The sequence below is a fragment of the Babylonia areolata genome, chromosome 26 (assembly GCF_041734735.1).
Source record: "Babylonia areolata isolate BAREFJ2019XMU chromosome 26, ASM4173473v1, whole genome shotgun sequence".
Taxonomy (NCBI): domain Eukaryota; kingdom Metazoa; phylum Mollusca; class Gastropoda; order Neogastropoda; family Buccinidae; genus Babylonia; species Babylonia areolata.
In genome coordinates this window covers 36,372,531-36,392,157 of record NC_134901.1, presented here as the reverse complement: position 1 = coordinate 36,392,157, position 19,627 = coordinate 36,372,531, and the positions used below count along the sequence as shown (strand labels likewise).

The 19,627-nt window shown below is 42.3% G+C and overlaps 1 protein-coding gene across 2 annotated transcripts in view; it reads left to right on the top strand.

Annotated features, from left to right (window-relative positions):
* LOC143300159 (exocyst complex component 2-like) overlaps nt 1-19,440 on the top strand; it is a 35,696-nt gene extending 16,256 nt beyond the window's left edge. For both annotated transcript variants that reach the window (XM_076613706.1, XM_076613707.1), the window contains exons 15-27: nt 78-128; nt 2,252-2,424; nt 3,682-3,803; nt 4,297-4,370; nt 5,202-5,285; nt 9,541-9,671; nt 11,036-11,108; nt 12,470-12,586; nt 14,282-14,423; nt 15,857-16,035; nt 16,903-16,964; nt 18,041-18,097; nt 18,765-19,440. In XM_076613706.1, the coding sequence (XP_076469821.1) occupies nt 78-128; nt 2,252-2,424; nt 3,682-3,803; nt 4,297-4,370; nt 5,202-5,285; nt 9,541-9,671; nt 11,036-11,108; nt 12,470-12,586; nt 14,282-14,423; nt 15,857-16,035; nt 16,903-16,964; nt 18,041-18,097; nt 18,765-18,879 (1,380 nt within the window). In that variant the 3' untranslated portion in view covers nt 18,880-19,440. The remainder of the gene's footprint in view (nt 1-77; nt 129-2,251; nt 2,425-3,681; nt 3,804-4,296; nt 4,371-5,201; nt 5,286-9,540; nt 9,672-11,035; nt 11,109-12,469; nt 12,587-14,281; nt 14,424-15,856; nt 16,036-16,902; nt 16,965-18,040; nt 18,098-18,764) is intronic.
* The last annotated feature ends 187 nt before the right edge of the window (nt 19,441-19,627 follow it).

Below are 19,627 nucleotides of genomic sequence, written 5' to 3'. Positions count from 1 at the left end.
TGGTACCCAAAGGAAGAATCGTCTAGTGACTGAACTGGTGGCAGCTGGTATTAATGTTTTGCTTTTTCTTCTTGCAGATAGCAGAAAAAGGATTCAAATCCGACACCAGTAAACATAGTAAATTAAAGGTAATGTAGACTTTTTTCTCTTCTTTCACAATATATTGCTATATATTTTGTTATTGGGTAAGATTTTTAAAATTTTTATTTCATGGAAACCACTCCTCCTTAATTCAACATGAGAAAAGAACATGTTAAGTAGATCTTGACACAACCAACAGACCCGGATGAATCTAATGAACAGTTCTTTGTGCAGTGCCCCATTGACTCTTAACAGAATTAAGGATGAAGAAGTATGCAGATGTGTGCAAACACATGCATGCAAATACACAGATACAAACCACAGCGCACATGCGATATGCATGATTTAGATGTGAAACTGCAAGAACAGTAAATTTTGTTCCACCTAATATGTTCTTTGTCACTAGCGTTTGTTCTGCCTAACAGGTTCTTTGTTTCTGCACATAGTTTACCAGTCTGTTCTGCAGTATTGTCAGTCCGTTGTTATTTTTGTTTATACCTCAGATCTCCCTCTGTCAACTTTAATTAACCCTTTTGTTGCTAGGAAAATAAGATTTAAGTGAAATTTATTTGCCAGGGTTTCCCCCCCAAAAAAAAACGTGTATATATTTTCAAAAAATTCTGTGCTCTTTGTTATTGGAGAAAGATCCATAAAAGTATATATATTTCTGAAAGGTAAATGAATAAAGAATACAAAACACATGATGTTTTCCCATTTTATTTACTTTCAGTGACTTGCTGTTGTTTTGAAATCAGTGTTTTGTTTTTCGTCACATTTTCAACTTGTTAACTTTAAACATTAGGTAATTTGCACTAAAATATCATTTTTTTTGACAAATGGATAATACTTGCACACACAAATTATACTAGAACAACCACACACACACACACAAAAAGAGACAGATATACAATACATTGTGACCTCTCCAAGTGATGATACAGATGTAGGGCCATGCCCCCTCAGTCTCCACCCCCCTCCTCTTCACCCCATTCACACACCTTCACATCATCCAGTTCTCATCATATCGTGTTGGTTGAGTGCCAAGAAAATCACTCACACTTTGTCCTGCTAAAAATTTGGTCACTTTCTGTCGTCTGCTACAGCTGTAAAGTGGGCATCACTCACTGATAGTCGTATCCTGGCCAGTCTTTTCATTGCTCCCTTTATTTTTTACCAAATCGTCCTACAAAAGTTCATCACTGTCTTCTCCTTCCAATTTACACTTCAATTCTTTTCGAGCATCAGCTAAAAGAAAGCAGTCTTGATTGGTTTCATACAACCATGATCACGTGTCCTGAGCACGGGGTCCTACATTTTGTTGAGCAAGCGAGGAGAGGAGCCAGGCAAACACTGCGGCAGTAACCCAACCAAAACGTTGAAAGAAGGGACTGCCTCATGACGTAGATGGGGTTTCTAGCTATGAATAGAATCTAGAAAGATTCCCCAAGCTAAAGCTACCAGTATTTCTGTCAACAAACTGAATGCAAACCAGGGAAAAGTTAGAATATTTCGATGACAAGTTATCTATCATTGTGGCAGTGAAGTAAGGCCTTGGGATCTTGATACGTGGCAATACCAATATAGTTTTCTTTCCTTAACTGATGTCAGAGCTATGTGTATGGTCCAGTGTGCTGCTTGATGATTTGGCGCACTTGTTCATTGGTGATATGACCAGTGTATCTTGCAGTGATACCTCATTTCCATGGCTTGGATTCTTCTTTCCAAATATATTATGAGGGTTCATGACTCGCATGCAAACAGGAAGATGCAGACAGGAATATGGAATACAGGCCTATGCTGGAGCCTAGTGTTTCTTGGAGATGTTGTCCTTGCATACAGGTTTCAGTATGGATGGTGCTGATGTTGTGTTTGATATCCGTGTGAGGATTTCTGGTTTGGATCCTTCATTGCTAGTGAGGGATCCCAGGTAAGTGAACTGTTAAACAGTTCCTAGATTCTGTCCCTGGACAGTCATATCAGCTGTGTTGGTGCAGACTCGTACGATTATGAGTCCAGATGAAAGCGTCTGAACGATACCCATTGGTTGCTGTTTTGCTGGTAAATAAGAGCTGTACATGTGATGTGTAAGAGAGTGCATGTGAGTGAAGGGATAGTGGGGCTGGGTTGCTGCTGCTTTTACGTTAATTAACTGTCTTTCTTTCAATTTCAGCAAATGATAGCAGAGCTGGTGGGGCTGTTTGCCAACTTTGTGCGTGCTGCCTTCTTGCCGGAGTCCCTGGAGAACCTGCCTGACACGGAGAGGGAGAAGTTTGGGCTGTGGCCCTCCACCCCCAAGGCTGTGGTGGCCGGCACCTGGCTCCCTCACTGTGTCAGAACTATCAGGTAGTGTTTGGGTTTCTTGCTGTGCACACACACCTTGCGTAGTGTGGTGAGAGAGAGAGAGAGTGTGTGTGTGTGTGTGTGTGTTTGTGTGTGTGTGTGTGTGAGAGAGAGAGAGAGAGAGTGTGTGTGTTTGTGTGTGTGTGAGAGAGAGAGTGTGTGTGTGTGTGTGTGTGTGAGTGTGTGTGCATGTGTGTGTGCGTGCGTACTTGAATCCTCCATGCATCAACAAGAGCTGCAGGTAATCATGTGTGTTTGTTGTGTGTGTTTGCGTGCATGTGTGTGTGTGAGTGAAAGAGAATATCGGTGATATGTGAGAGAGTTTGCGTGAGTGAAGGGATAACAGGGTTTGGGTTGCTGCTGCTTTTAATCCCTTGAATATTAATTAACTGGACTTTCTTAATCAGTGCACAGTATGTGTTGACAGTGAAAGGCTTTTAAAGGATGAGCATATGAATGTTTTGTATTTTCCTAATTGTCACAGCTTAGTTACATTATAGTTTAATTTTGACACCCACTTCAGGTGATGTGGCCAACGGGGATAACCATCTGAAGATGGTGAGGGGATGGCACCTGTCTGACACTTCACTCACACCACCAGAGTGACAACATGTCAAGACTGGCTGCAAAAATGCCAATATCTGTATGTTGGGGTTTCTGTGATTCAAACTTGAACATTTGGACTGCAAGCTTAGTGCTGTACCAACAGAGCTAAGCATTATATAAACCAGACATTCCTTGTCACATCTTTGTGGTTCATATAAATATGAATTTTGCAAATACAGATCACACGGAACACAAACTTACACAAACAAAACAAGATCATTCCACTCACACGTAAGTGATATGTGTGACAACACAGACTATAAAAGACAGACTTTCATCTGATCAGTGCATAGGGTTTATGCACTGGGCAGTTTTCTGCTGAGTTCTGTCTGTGTGTCATGTCTTGTCATTTTAACACTTCTTTTTCTATTGTTACTTTGGCATCATGGAGAAACAAATGTTGCGAAATGGATGTGTTTGCATGCACTGGTGCCCACTGGAGGTCATTGAAACAGATCAAAACATCATCTTCATGACATGTCCTCTGCTAAGCCTCCATTTTTCTTTCCCGTTTGTCTCTGCCATGAACAGTCCATCATAACGTCTTTACAGTCAAGAGGTGCAACTTAAATACTGTCATGAGGTACGGCCTAAAAAGGAAGAACCACAGTAAGCACATGATGACGTTTTTTTTTGTGTTGTGTGTGTTGTCAGATCGTGTGTGGCCACTCTGGCCGGCCTTGACCTTACTGGGGACTCCATGATCATCCTACAGGACCTGGCCTTTGACCTCCGCACCAATTGCATGTTCACGCTGCTCAAACAGGCCATCTCTGGTGAGAAGTGTTGTCATGTTTGAGGGGTTGAGATACGATTTAAGTCTGTATGTACGTAGGGCGTGTGGAGTGTTTGTGTGTGAAGTGTGTATCTGTGTGTGTGTGGGGTGGGGAAGGGAGGGGGGGGGGTTGATGGGGGCAATCATGCATGCATGTTTTTGGTGAGTGTGCTCACAAATATGTCAGGATATTAACGCACATTTTAGGTTCCAGCTGTATATGTTTCTTTTTTTCTCTTTTTTTTTTTTTTTTAATATCTGATATCTCTCTTGCTCTTTTTCTTCAATAATTTATTTATTGTACATTAAAAAGTTTGTATGGAGATCATTGTGTTATATACGCACAAAATACATCCGGATCGAAAGCAGCATGTCTGAAACTTGAGGAGGAAAATGTATGGACTGATATATTGAACCATGGACACGTGAATCATGAAAAGTGAAAGAGAGAAGCGAAGCATCAACAAAAGAATCCAAGTTGTGGTGTTGGCCAGATGTGAAGCTGTTGTGCAACAAGCAGACATGGTCGGTGGAGACGGACGACGAGAGTGGAGGAACAACACAGCTGGTATGTAGACTACCCCTGCCCTCCCTTTTTCCTCTTGTTTTCTTGGAATTTGGGTGCTGTGTTTTACTAACAAGGTGTTTGGATTTATTATGGCACATCCAAAAAAAAAAGAGAAGAAAGCAAGTGTAGTGCATCATTTTATATGGCATACATTAAAATGATAAACAACAAGTCATGGGAAGGTTTCACTCATATCCCCCACCAGGAATGTTTCATCTAGATACAGTTCTGATTCAAAACAGTGTTTTGACCGATTGTTTCCATAAATTAGGTGCGCTGTGTTACAAGGCTCATGGATTGAAGTTAAGGAAAACTTGTTGTCACATTTTCAGTAAAATATGGTAATTCATGGAATTTGCAAAATCTTTTGCTTGAAGACATCAATAACATGATGAAGAGGAGTGAGGCCTCATTGGCAAAGCACCCAGCTAGTAAACAAGGAGATGCAAGGTTTTAGGCTTGAGTTTTGCTTGAGCTGGTTATTTTCTTTCCCTGTCTTCTAGACCTTTGGGTGATCATGGTTTGTGCAGGATGATAAACTGATGTCCCATACTCAAAATGCACACAGTACTGGTAAAAGAAACACACCCAAAACATGGCAGCAATGGAATCGTACCTGGCAAGAATCTGTTGAAAAATCATGGACCTTGAATTAGCAGTTGTGATACGGTATATATGGATCAGTCTGCTTTGACGCCACCTTGAAACTGAAACTGAAACACACACACACACACACACACACACACACACCTCACCTATCACTCTCTCTCTCACTCTCACTCTGCCACTGACCACTTTGACACTGAATGTGAAATCAATGTGCTGTTTCAGCCGGCCTTGTTTGAAAACATTGTGAGTGAGACAGTGCAGCATCTGCATGAGGTGGTGGTGCTCAACAAACCTGGCGAACCAGAGGTGTGTACAGTGACAGTGATACTGATGATGATAACAACACAACAATAACGACAACAACAACTTATACTACTAATAATGATGATGATGCAGATGGATGAAAAATGTGAATGAATGATGATAATATAGATAATGAGAATGTATGAAACATGATGATAATAAAACATGATATATATATGAACAGTATGCATAATGATAAGGATGCATTCATGATGGATTTAGATTCTGATCAAAGACAGCACATATAACTGCATGATGAATCAGTAGATCAACAAATGATGATTGATTATATACAGCACAAAAAGGCAACACCAACAGATGGACATGATGAAAACATGATAGACTATTGATGAGTTGATGTGTCATGAATCAAGAGAGGCCACCAGGACAGCACTTGCACCTACATGGAACTCCACTGATCATAACCAGTACAACCTGGTTGCAACCATCCAGACACAGCATAGTCACTGCTCCAACACCACTTGGGCATGATAAATCCGTGACAAACAATATGATTGAATAGATTTACACTGAAATATGAGTACAGGCGATGATTGTGTGAAAGACAATCACACAAAGGTACACACACACCACTGACCTACTGGACATGATAAACCGTGACAAAAAGAATGTTGATGTGTCAATAGAAAAAAAACCACCTCACACAAAGAGGTACACACACACACACTTGCACACTTGACAACACACACATACATGACATGATAAAAACCAGTGACAACAAAGATGATTGATGTGTCAATAGAAAAAAACAAACCCTCACAAAGAGGTACCACACACACACTTGCACACACACACTTACACTGGACATATAAAAACCAGTGCTAAACAAATAATGATTGATTGTCATAGAAAAATAAATAACAATTACACAAGAGGTACACACAAAACACTTGCAACACACACATACCATGGACTGATAAAAACAGTGACAAACAAGAATGACTGATGTGTAAATAGAAAAAAAAACCCTCCACAAAGAGGTACACACAAACACCTTGCACACACACACATACCACTGGACATGTAAAACCAGTGACAAACAAAAATGATTGATGTGTAATAGAAAAAAAACTCAAACCCTCACACAAAGAGGTACACACACACACACTTGCACACACACACACACTTGCACACACACACACTTGCACACACACACACACACTTGCACACACACACTGCCACTGGACATGATAAAAACCAGTGACAAACAAAGAACGATTGAATGATTGATGTGTCAATAGAAAAAAACACCCACCTCACACAAAGAGGTAGACACACACACACACTTGCACACACACACTACCACTGAACATCATAAAAACCAGTGACAAACAAATGAATGATTGATGTGTCAATAGAAAAACAAAACAAAACAAACCCTCACACAAAGAGGTACACAAACAACACACTTGCACACACACACACTACCACTGGACATGATAAAAACCAGTGACAAACAAAGAATGACTGATGTGTAAATAGAAAAAAAAAAACCCTCGCACAAAGAGGTACACACACAACACACTTGCACACACACACACTACCACTGGACATGATAAAAACCAGTGACAAACAAAGAATGATTGATGTGTACATAGAAAAAAAACTCAAACCCTCACACAAAGAGGTACACACACAACACACTTGCACACACACACACTACCACTGGACATGATAAAAACCAGTGACAAACAAAGAATGACTGATGTGTCAATAGAAAAAAAACAACAAACCCTCACACAAAGAGGTACACACACAACACACTTGCACACACACACACTACCACTGGACATGATAAAAACCAGTGACAAACAAAGAATGACTGATGTGTAAATAGAAAAAAAACAAAACCCTCGTACAAAGAGGTACACACACAACACACTTGCACACACACACACTACCACTGGACATGATAAAAACCAGTGACAAACAAAGAATGATTGATGTGTCAATAGAAAAACAAAACAAAACAAACCCTCACACAAAGAGGTACACAAACAACACACTTGCACACACACACACTACCACTGGACATGATAAAAACCAGTGACAAACAAAGAATGACTGATGTGTAAATAGAAGAAAAAATAAACCCTCGCACAAAGAGGTACACACACAACACACTTGCACACACACACACTACCACTGGACATGATAAAAACCAGTGACAAACAAAGAATGATTGATGTGTAAATAGAAAAAAACCTCAAACCCTCACACAAAGAGGTACACACACAACACACTTGCACACACACACACTACCACTGGACATGATAAAAACCAGTGACAAACAAAGAATGATTGATGTGTAAATAGAAAAAAAACTCAAACCCTCACACAAAGAGGTACACACACACAACACACTTGCACACACACACACTACCACTGGACATGATAAAAACCAGTGACAAAGAATGATTGATGTGTCAATAGAAAAAAAACTCAAACCCTCACACAAAGAGGTACACACACAACACACTTGCACACACACACACTACCACTGGACATGATAAAATCCAGTGACAAACAAAGAATGATTGATGTGTAAATAGAAAAAAACCTCAAACCCTCACACAAAGAGGTACACACACAACACACTTGCACACACACACACTACCACTGGACATGATAAAAACCAGTGACAAACAAAGAATGATTGATGTGTAAATAGAAAAAAAACTCAAACCCTCACACAAAGAGGTACACACACAACACACTTGCACACACACACACACTACCACTGGACATGATAAAAACCAGTGACAAACAAAGAATGATTGATGTGTAAATAGAAAAAAAACTCAAACCCTCACACAAAGAGGTACACACACAACACACTTGCACACACACACACTACCACTGGACATGATAAAAACCAGTGACAAACAAAGAATGATTGATGTGTAAATAGAAAAAAAACTCAAACCCTCACACAAAGAGGTACACACACAACACACTTGCACACACACACACTACCACTGGACATGATAAAAACCAGTGACAAACAAAGAATGATTGATGTGTAAATAGAAAAAAAACTCAAACCCTCACACAAAGAGGTACACACACAACACACTTGCACACACACACACTACCACTGGACATGATAAAAACCAGTGACAAACAAAGAATGATTGATGTGTAAATAGAAAAAAAACTCAAACCCTCACACAAAGAGGTACACACACAACACACTTGCACACACACACTACCACTGGACATGATAAAAACCAGTGACAAACAAAGAATGATTGATGTGTCAATAGAAAAACAAAACAAAACAAACCCTCACACAAAGAGGTACACACACAACACACTTGCACACACACACACACTACCACTGGACATGATAAAAACCAGTGACAAACAAAGAATGACTGATGTGTCAATAGAAAAAAAACAACAAACCCGCACACAAAGAGGTACACACACACACACTTGCACACACACACACTACCACTGGACATGATAAAAACAGTGACAAACAAAGAATGATTGATGTGTCAATAGAAAAAAACAAACCCTCACACAAAGAGGTACACACACACACACTTGCACACACACACACACTTGCACACACACACACTTGCACACACACACACACACTTGCACACACACACTACCACCTGACATCATAAAAACCAGTGACAAACAAATGAATGATTGATGTGTCAATAGAAAAAAAACAAACCCTCACACAAAGAGGTACACACACACACACTTGCACACACACACACTACCACTGGACATGATAAAAACCAGTGACAAACAAAGAATGATTGATGTGTAAATAGAAAAAAACCTCAAACCCTCACACAAAGAGGTACACACACAACACACTTGCACACACACACTACCACTGGACATGATGAAATCCAGTGTCATGTGCAGTGGTAGTGTGTGTGTACCTCTTTATGTGTGTCTTTGTTTCTATTGATGTATCCAATCATTCATTTTTTTTTATTGAGGAGAGAGGAACAGGGAAAGTAGTGATGATTTAAGGCATGGGTGGGGTGGGGGAGATAATGGATTTTCATCTAAAATCACAAATGTGGGTAGGCGTTAAGCAAAAGAACGAATGAACACACACACACACACACACACACAGGAACACATACAGAGGAACACACACACACACACACACAGAGGAACACCCCCCTCACCCCCTTACCCTCGCCACACCCCCTTCACACACCAACACACGGAGCTACACAGACACAAACACTTCTGTGTACAGATCTTCAGCCAGCGTCCCATCCAGAAGGAGGCGACGGTGCTGTGCACACAGCTGTTGCAGGCCTTCGCTCACTGCCTGGAGCAGCTGGCCTTCTCCCCTCCCCTGCATCGCCAGCAGCTTGACAACCGCAGGTCTGTGCCAACAGCTCTCATCTCCTCCACTGTATGTGTAGGGTAGTCGTGTCTATATGCAGGAAGGTGGCAGAATGGTTATGGTGCTCATCTGCCAATACAGAGTCTGTGAGGATGTGGGTTCGAACTCCACTCTCGACGGGCGCAATAGCCGAGTGGTTAAAGCGTTGGACTGTCAATCTGAGGGTCCTGGGTTCGAATCACGGTGACGGCGCCTGGTGGGTAAAGGGTGGAGATTTTTACGATCTCCCAGGTCAACATATGTGCAGACCTGCTAGTGCCTGAACCCCCTTCGTGTGTATATGCAAGCAGAAGATCAAATACGCACGTTAAAGATCCTGTAATCCATGTCAGCGTTCGGTGGGTTATGGAAACAAGAACATACCCAGCATGCACACCCCCGAAAACGGAGTATGGCTGCCTACATGGCGGGGTAAAAACGGTCATACACGTAAAAGCCCACTCGTGTGCATACGAGTGAACGCAGAAGAAGAAGAAGAACTCCACTCTCGCCCTTTATCCCAAGTTTGACTGGAAAATCGAACTGAGCATCTAGTCGTTTGGATGAGATGATAAGTGGAGGTCCCATGTGCACCATGCAATTGGCGCACTGAAGAAAAAATCCATGGCAACACTGAGAGTGTTACCCTCTGGCAAAATTCTGCAGAAGAAATCCACTCTGATAGGTTACACAGATACATATGCATGCACTCAAGGCCAGAACAAGCAAGTTTGGTTATGCTGCTGGTCAGGCACTTGCCTAGCAGATGTGGTGTAGTGCATATGGATTTGTCTGAGCTGTGTGGTGTGTGTGTGTGTTGGTTGTGGGTGTTAGTGTTTGTGTGGTGTGTGCTTGTGTTGGTTGTGGGTGTTAATGTTTGTGTGGTGTTTGCTTGTGTTGGTTGTGGATGTTAGTGTTTGTGTGGTGTGTGTCTGTGTTGGTTGTGGATGTTAGTGTTTGTGTGGTGTGTGCTTGTGTTGGTTGTGACTGTTAGTGTTTGTGTGGTGTGTGCTTGTGTTGCTTGTGGGTGTTAGTGTTTGTGTGGTGTGTGCTTGTGTTGGTTGTGACTGTTAGTGTTTGTGTGGTGTGTGCTTGTGTTGCTTGTGGGTGTTAGTGTTTGTGTGGTGTGTGCTTGTGTTGGTTGTGACTGTTAATGTTTGTGTGGTGTGTGTCTGTGTTGGTTGTGACTGTTAATGTTTGTGTGGTGTGTGCTTGTGTTGGTTGTGGGTGTTAATGTTTGTGTGGTGTGTGTGTCTGTGTTGGTTGTGACTGTTAGTGTTTGACGGTTTGACTGTATGGTGTTTGCCTGTGTTTGTTGCGGCTGTTAGTTTATCGCTGTGTGTTGTGTGTGCCTGTGTTGCAGCTCCCACCTGCCCAAGTCTGTAGCAGAACGTGAAGCAGAAATGGATGATGATGAAGAGCATCTGCCCTCACTGGTAGGACAGCACTGAGCACTTGATGCTTCTTTTATTTATTTTATTATTTATTTTTGTTGCTCCACCATCTACACGGTTTCAATGGCATCACTTGCCACGATGTTCATTCGAGTCCCCCATACACAGCCACATCCAGGTTCATCTGTTGCAGTCCCAGTATTGGCATCTACAGAGAACCTTTGATGTTAGGTAGCCAAGAGGCTACACATCAGAGGAGACCCTGCACTGGTGCTGAATCACTTTTGTGGTGTTCATGTGTGTCTGTTCTGGTTTAACATATTGAGGACAACACCTACTAAGTCCCATACTGACAACAATAACCACTTGGCCATGAAACCAGACTGAGTGAACATCCATTCCCCACCCTCCCAAGAGATAGTCCTTTATAAATCTGATGATGCTGAAGACTTAGACAGGACTCGCCCCAAGCATGGAAGTGGAAGGGGATGGAAACTGAGGTCACCATGAGGGAACATGACAGCAAATGATACATGACCATCAGTACCACACACACACCTTGTCACACATAGACTAGACTTGTATTGACTACATTGTTGTCATTGTTTGATCCATGTATGATATCTGTTATGGTTAACTTCATTTATGTTATGCAAGTGGGCTTTTTTTCTTTTTTTTTAATGTGTATGGCCATTTTTAGCCTGCCATATAGGTAGCCATACTCGGTGTTCAGTTTGTGTGTATGCAGGTTATGTTTGTGTTTCCATAACCCACTGAACACTGGATTGTGGGATCTTTACAGCGTGTTCTTGATGTTCTGCATGTATACACACATGACTGGACTTCAGGCTTTTGCAGTTCTGCACATTTATTGCCATGGGAGATAGGAAAAATCTCCGCCTTCAGTCAAATGCAGCTGACAGTCTTACCCAGGACACTAGGATTGACATTCCAGTGCTGTGTCCACTCTGCTGTCATGCCTGACAGTCTTGGTGGTTGTAGGTCTGCTCACAATTACACAGCAGACTGTCTCTTTCCTCTGTGAATATTGGATAATATGTAAGAATATAAGAATAATTAAACAAAGATTCTCTATATGTGATAATACAGTACTTCTTATCTTAAATAGCTGATTGGAAACCCTGCACACATGCAGTGTATGTAGGGTAAAAACCAGCTTGAACAAACTTTGGTTTGGTTTAGGCAATCTGATGTTTTATGTATGTGTGCATTGTGTGTGTGAATGTGTGTGTGTGTGTATGTGTGTGCATGCGTGCGTACGTGTGTGCGTGCACACATGTGAGTGGGTTCGTGTGTGTGTGTGTGTGTGTGTGTGTGTTTGTGTGTGTGTGTGTGTGTGTGTCCGTGCGCGCGCATGCGTGTGCGTGTGTGTGCATTCCCAGGACAAACGTCTGATCATCATGCTGAGTGACTGTAACCACACCCTGGAGGTGGTGATCCCCCGCATCATCGACAACCTCAACAGACACGGCTACGTGGAGATGCACAAGGCTGCTGAGGTACTGTACTGACACTCTGTAGTGCTCTCTTTGCTTTGCTTTCTGCATGTTCACAACAAAGAAATGCTTCCGTATATTTGGTTTACTCCCACGCCGCTCATTCTGAATCCCCCGTACACAGCCACATCCAGGTTCATCCGTTGCAGTCCTAGCGTCAGCAGACCACAGGGAACTATCAGTGTTAGGTGGCCAGAACCTTCCCTTTTTCTGGTTTGTTCTTAACGGCTTTCTTGATATCGTTTCTGAGCATTGTTTTGATTTCTGGTTGTTTGTGATCATCAGTAAAAGGATATGTACCTCCATTGTATGTCAGTGAAAAAAATTTTAGAAGAGATTTGAAACAAAAGGGAATAGTTGTAATTGAGGAATATCGGGTTACTTATAAACGACTTTCTACCAGTTTGAATTTTAAAAATTCTCCTATATCTTCACATAGTGTAATAACTTTTAAAGTTTTCATTCACAGGTCATTGGTGGAAATACGGTCATGAAATATGTGTTCAGAGCAAATGCTTAGATGTCGTCTTGCTTTGTGTTCCATGGACCGTATCTGTAATGTGTGTGGAATAATGACCAGAAATTATCTGTCATGCTGCTTCTTCTGTCCTTCTGTGTTTGTGAGCTGCAATACCCGTGTTCACTCACATGATATTTGCTTATTTATCATCATTGTTATCTTATTTATTTATTTATTTTTTTTTTACATTATAGTTATTATTTATTTATTTATTTGTGTAAGCTTATGTATTATTTATTCACCTTTTTTTTTCCTCACGGCCTAAGCGCGTTGGGTTACGCTGCTGGTCAGGCATCTGCTTGGCAGATGTGGTGTATCGTATATGGATTTGTCCGAACGCAGTGACGCCTCCTTGAGCTACTGAAACTGAAACTCATATGAGTGGGCTTTTGTGTGTATGACTTTTTACCCTTATAGGCATCCATACTCCATTTTTGGGGGTGCACACACTGGATATGTCCTTGTTTCCATAGCCAGCAGAAAGCTGACATGGATTATGGGATCTTGAACATGATAATTCGTTTTTCAGTATGCACACTAGGAGATCAGAAAAATTTCCACCCTAACCACACCGGTTGCTGCAAACTGAGATTTGAACCCAATATCTTCAGATTGAAAGATCAAGGGTTTAACTGCTTGGCTGTTTTGCCTCTTTTATGGTGTGTGTTCGTTGTGTTATGTCTGTGATAGATGTGGGATACAGGTCAGGTCACGCTGTGTTTGTTTACCAGTAGATGATGTGACAGTGTGTGTGTGTGTGTGTGTCTGTGTCTGTGTATCTGTGTCTGTGTGTTTGGGTGGGTGTTTGTGAGTGTGTTGTGTGTGTTTATGTTTGTGTGTGTGTGTGTGTGTGTGTGTGTGTGTGTGTGTGTGTGTGCTCATGCATATTTTTAATTTTTGCATTTTGTTGAAAGCAGGGAGGAGAGTGGGGGAATTCATCAAAAAAGGAAAGATTACAAGATGATATGACCACTGTTTTTTTTTCCTGTTATTATCACCAATTTAATTGTTTTATTCATAGTTTGCTTTTCAGGTTTTGGTGTATGTCGTTACTTTATATCCTCTTTACCCCAACATGGGTCAAAGGATTAGATATTCTTGATTCTTGTGTGTGTGTGTGTGTGTGTGTGTGCGCGCACGTGCGCATGCACATGCACGTTGTGTGTGTGTGTGTGCAGGCGGCCCAGAGCACATACCGTGTGCTGGACGAGCGGCTGTTTGACCGCTACATTGAGCAGAAGTCGGACCCCATCATCGGGGCCATGGAGCCCTGCATGTACCGCGGCAACTTCAGCTGGAAAACATGCCCTGCTCCCGCCGGTCAGTGATGGGCTTGTGCAAGGGGGAAGTAGGGTAGGGGGGGGAGAGAGGGTGGGGGGGGATGGCAGGGGGGGGAGGGGAAGAGAGAGAGGGGGGGGGTACCAGGGGGGAGGGGAAGAGTGAGAGAGGGGGGGGTATTAGGGGGGAGGGGAAGAGTGAGACGGGGGGGGGGGGAATGGCATGGGCGGTGAGGGGGGGGGGGAGAGAGAGAGAGAGGGGGTGATGCAAGGGGGGAGGGGAAGAGAGAGGGAGAGGAAGAGAGAGAGGGGGGGATTCCAGGGGGGAGTAAGAGGGGGGGGATGCCAGGGGGGAGGGTGAGAGAGAGAGGGGGGGGGGATGTTGGGGGGAGGGGGAGAGAGAGAGGGAGAGGAGATGGATGCAAGAGGGGGAAGAGAGAGAAGGTGGGGGAGGGATGCCAGGGGGAAGGGGAGAGAGAGAGGGGGCAAGATGTCAGGGTGGAGGGGGAGAGAGAGAGGGTGGTGGGGATGTAAGGTAGAGGGAGAGAGACAAGGGTGGGAGTTTTTATGTTACGTGGCTTTCCTTATCAGCATTTTGGCTGGGAGTGTTTGTGTATGATATGGCGTTTCACATTTGCAGTTTGGCTGGAAGTATTTGTGTATTATATGGATTTCAAAGGAGGAGGTCAAAGATCATTAGCTGGCAAAACAGTAAAAACTCAATAGTACTCATGTCTACATACAATTTTCACCAAGCTGGGTATATTGAGTGGCCATGATGACAACATAATCTGTATTGAAATTCAAGGTCAGGTGTTGAAGGTCAAGGTCACAATATGATAATAATGATAATAAATTGTACAAATATGGCGCTAACTCCCCAAAGATGGGCTCTAAGCGCCTTGCATGAAACAGTACATATGTATCAGTGCATTGTACAACACAAGAGCACATGAAGACATAGAAGTGGAAAACAAGATCATTAACCACCAATATAGCAACTTTCAGATATATGAATAATCACAGGAAAAGGGCACAATATGGCAGACTATAATGATAGGAAAAATCTGTGGATATATAAGAGATGAGGTCTTGTTATTTATGTTCTATATTCTTGTGATTGATTTAGTGGTTATCCGATGTGAGTCTTGAAGGCCTTGCCTCTTACCTCTCTTGTTTAAAAAAAAAGTAAATAATAATGATAATAATGGATATTAACCAGCACTCTGTCCAGAAAACTGCTCTTGGTGCTTTGCAAAACGCATGGTATTATGCATAACACATAACATCAGTGTTACATATAGACACCCAGAGGTACCTCAGTTCTTTCACTCCTCACCTGCTGTCATTGGTTTCCATCACAGTAAGACCGACTGATACAGGTCCACGTTTTTTCACTGGCCTCCTCACACACACCCTTCACCCCACCGTCCCATGTTGGTCACCTGGTTCACTCACACACTCACTCACTGACAGGTGTGCGGAACTACCTGAAGGAGAACCTGATGAGCATGATCGAGGTGCACGCGGAGGTGTTCAGCATCTCCCCAAAGTTTGTGGGGCGGGTGATGGAGAAGGTGACGGAGGCGGTGGTGGAGGAGGTGACCCGGCTGATCCACTGTGTCCATGCCTTTGGTGCCCACGGGGCCCTGCAGGTGAGAGCCACAACCCCCACTGGGGGGAGGGGGGTGCACAGGGGGTAGGTTTCGGTGGTGGTGCATCTGAGGGTGGGGTTTTGTGCAGTGTTCTGTACCTTGTCAAACTGATGTGCAAACGAGGCCCAACACAGCAAACTGGTAGGTTTCTAGTTTGCAACAGTTGGACATGGTAAGTATTTAAAATTAAACAGGGAGTGTGACACAAAACTCCTCACTGCAAACGAAAGTGTTGGGTGGTTTCCTGTGTGTAAGAATGTGGTTTTTTTTGGGGGGGTGGTGTGGTGTGTGGGGTGGGGTTAGAGTGGGGATTTGCAATATTTAAGACTTTACTACACGTTTTCCTGTTCAAAGCTAGGCAGTGTACTATTTTATCATGTGTGTGTGTGTGTGTGTGTGTGTGTGTGTGTACATCTCCCAAGTGCAAAAGTGTGTCTGTAGGCAGTTATGTATTGTGTACTGTATACAGTATGGACTTGAGTGATTGAGCACAGCCCTTGGCAGCAGTAATTAACTCATGAACAATGTACTGACCCTGACAATAGTTAACCCTTAAACACTGACCATGACAGCAGTTAACCCTTAAACACTGACCATGACAGCAGTTAACCCTTGAGCACAGATCCCGACAGCAGTTAACCCTTGAACATTGACCGTGACAGCAGTTAACCCTTGAACACTGACCAGCAGTTAACCCTTGAACACTGACCTTGACAGCAGTTAACCCTTGAACACTGACCTTGACAGCAGTTAACCCTTGAATAGTGACCTTGACAGCTGTTAACCCTTGAACAATGACCCTGACAGCTGTTAACCCGTGAACAATGACCCTGACAGCTGTTAACCCTTGAACAATGCACTGAACAGGCTCGCCTGGAGCTGATGGCCCTGAGAGAGACAGTGGCCTTGTACTCCACCAAGAAGACAGAGTGAGTACACTTGTCTACCCTGTGGGAATAAGTCTGCATAGGACATTTGTGTCCATTAGCGCATGTGCCTGTATTGTTCAGCGTAAATTTAAAAGGGATTATTTTTGGCATATTTTCTTTTAGTTGGTAACAAAAGTCTATATAACATGTTTGTGTCTGTAAGTGTGCCTGTGCATGTATTGTTCAGTGTAAATTTGTTTGTTTTTTTAGGGGAAGGGTGGGTGGGGTGGGGGGCATATTTTCTTTTAGTAATAAAAGCCTACATGACACATTTGTGTCCATTTTTGTTGCACACTAAGTGATGTACCAAAGACCATTAGTGTAGAACACTGATTGATGTTCCATAGACCATTAGAATACTGTTTGATGTACCAAAGACCATTATGTAGAACACGGAGTGATGTACCAAAGACCATTGGTGTAGAACACTTGAGTGATGTACCAAAGGCCATTAGTTAAGAACACTGTTTGATGTCCCAAAGACCATTGGTGTAAAATGCTGAGTGATGTACCAAAGACCATTATTGTAGAACACGGAGTGATGTACCAAAGACCATTATTGTAGAACACAGAGTGATGTACAAAAGACCATTATTGTAGAACATAGAGTGATGTACCAAAAACCATTAGAACACAGTGATGTACCAAAGACCATTATTGTAGAACACAGAGTGATGTACCAAAGACCATTATTGTAGAACACTGAGTGATGTACCAAAGACCATTATTGTAGAACACTGAGTGATGTACCAAAGACAATTGGTGTAGAACATTGAGTGTTGTACCAAAGACCATTAGTTAAGAACACTGTTTGATGTACCAAAGACCATTGGTGTAAAATGCTGAGTGATGTACCAAAGACCATTAACGTAGAACACTGAGTGATGTACCAAAAACCATTAACGTAGAACACGAGTGATGCACCAAAGACCATTGGTGTAAAACACTGAGTGATGTACAAAAGACCATTAGAACACTGAGTGTTGTACTAAAAGACCATTAGTGTAGAACACTGAGAGAAGTAGCTAAGACAGTTAAACAGTGACTGATTGATGTGGATGTTTTTGTTGTTTCAGCACCGCTTTTAATGACGCCCTGAAATGCATTCCTGCTCTGTCCAAAGAAGGAAATCAGTAAGTTGGGCTGTTTTGCTGCATGTGTATGAACTAAATACATCGTCTTTGTGTTGTCTGAAGTGACGTTAATTGCATAGATGTGACTTATCAGTACATTTTTGTACTACTGTTGTTTTTTTGGTTCTTATGTGTTTTTGGTTCATGTGTGTAAGCAGTCTTCAGCATTATGCGAGACTCGCAGCACCAGACAGAAAAGCTTAGATAATAAGTGGGTTTTATGGGTTGAGGTTTGTTGGCATGCTTTACATCACAGATTCTGTATTGTGAGTAATCTTGCATTGTGTATTTTTCTGTTAAAAAAAAGTAATTAGTTTTTGGATATTTCTATCATAAATAGTTGAACAAATAATTTTCTGTATATATTTGATATTGTGTATTGTTAAATGCGCTTAGAGCCACAAGGTAAGGGGTGTATAAATGCACATTAATTTCATTATTTGTTGGAGGGAAAGAAGGAAGGAGATGAAATAAAAGAAAAAAGAAACCAGTTAGCCAACCTGAAATAGAACAACCTTCATATTCAGGAACGAATTCCCCAGACATTTTCAGGTATGCAGTCTTTTTCTGTGTACGTGGGCTGTGATTCCCAGTCATTCGCATTTTACGTGCAGTTGTTTTTACCTCACTACAGAGTTCTCTTTTTCATCTGCCCGTTTCTTTGCAGAATGCTAAAGGACTTGCTCACGGAGTTCAAATCCCGTATGAAGTTCCAGCTGATGTGTTTTGGGGCGGTTGCTGTGGAGACGAAAACCAACAAGGGAGTTCACTCCACCTGCTGAGCTACTGTGATGATGACTGATAATACGAGACGTTTGCTGCTTACCAGTAATGTATGATGTGAGGGGTAGGTATGGGTGCTGTTTGTGAGGGGGAGATGGGAATGGACTGTGTGACACATAGTGTTGTCTGTCATCACTGGCATTAACCGGTCACTTGTGCAATGAGACTATTTTATGTCCTGCATTTATGATTTAAGTCACTAAAGCGAACGAGTGTGATAGAATGTTTGGGTTATGTGAGACTGAGAGAGCACGTGGATGTGTGCATGCCTGTGAGCATATTTATGGGAATGTGTTTGGGAGAATTTTACGTATGTGTTTTTGTATGTTGAAAAGGACAGTTTACATATTCTTTTTCCTAACTGAACAGTTTGGGGCGCTGCACTGAAGAACTGTTCATCAGAACTGTTTATGTGTTACAGTGATATAAAAACGTATGAATGTGTGAAGCAGGGTGTTTGTAGGCAGGATCTGTATGACGTCAGGGTCAGCAGTTGGTGGAGTTAAGTGCATGGCTGATGCCTGATAGGAAAAGTCCAGCATGAAAGAACATTAAAATAATGATCTGAGGGAGAGGGGGAGAGAGAGAGAGAGAGAGAGAGAGAGAGAGAGATACATGGAAGGAAGAATGGATTGAAGACTACGTATTTGAGGCTTGAAGACTTTGTACTTGAGACTTGACGATTTTGTACTCTAGACTTGACGATTTTGTACTTGAGACTTGACGATTTTGTACTCGAGACTTGAC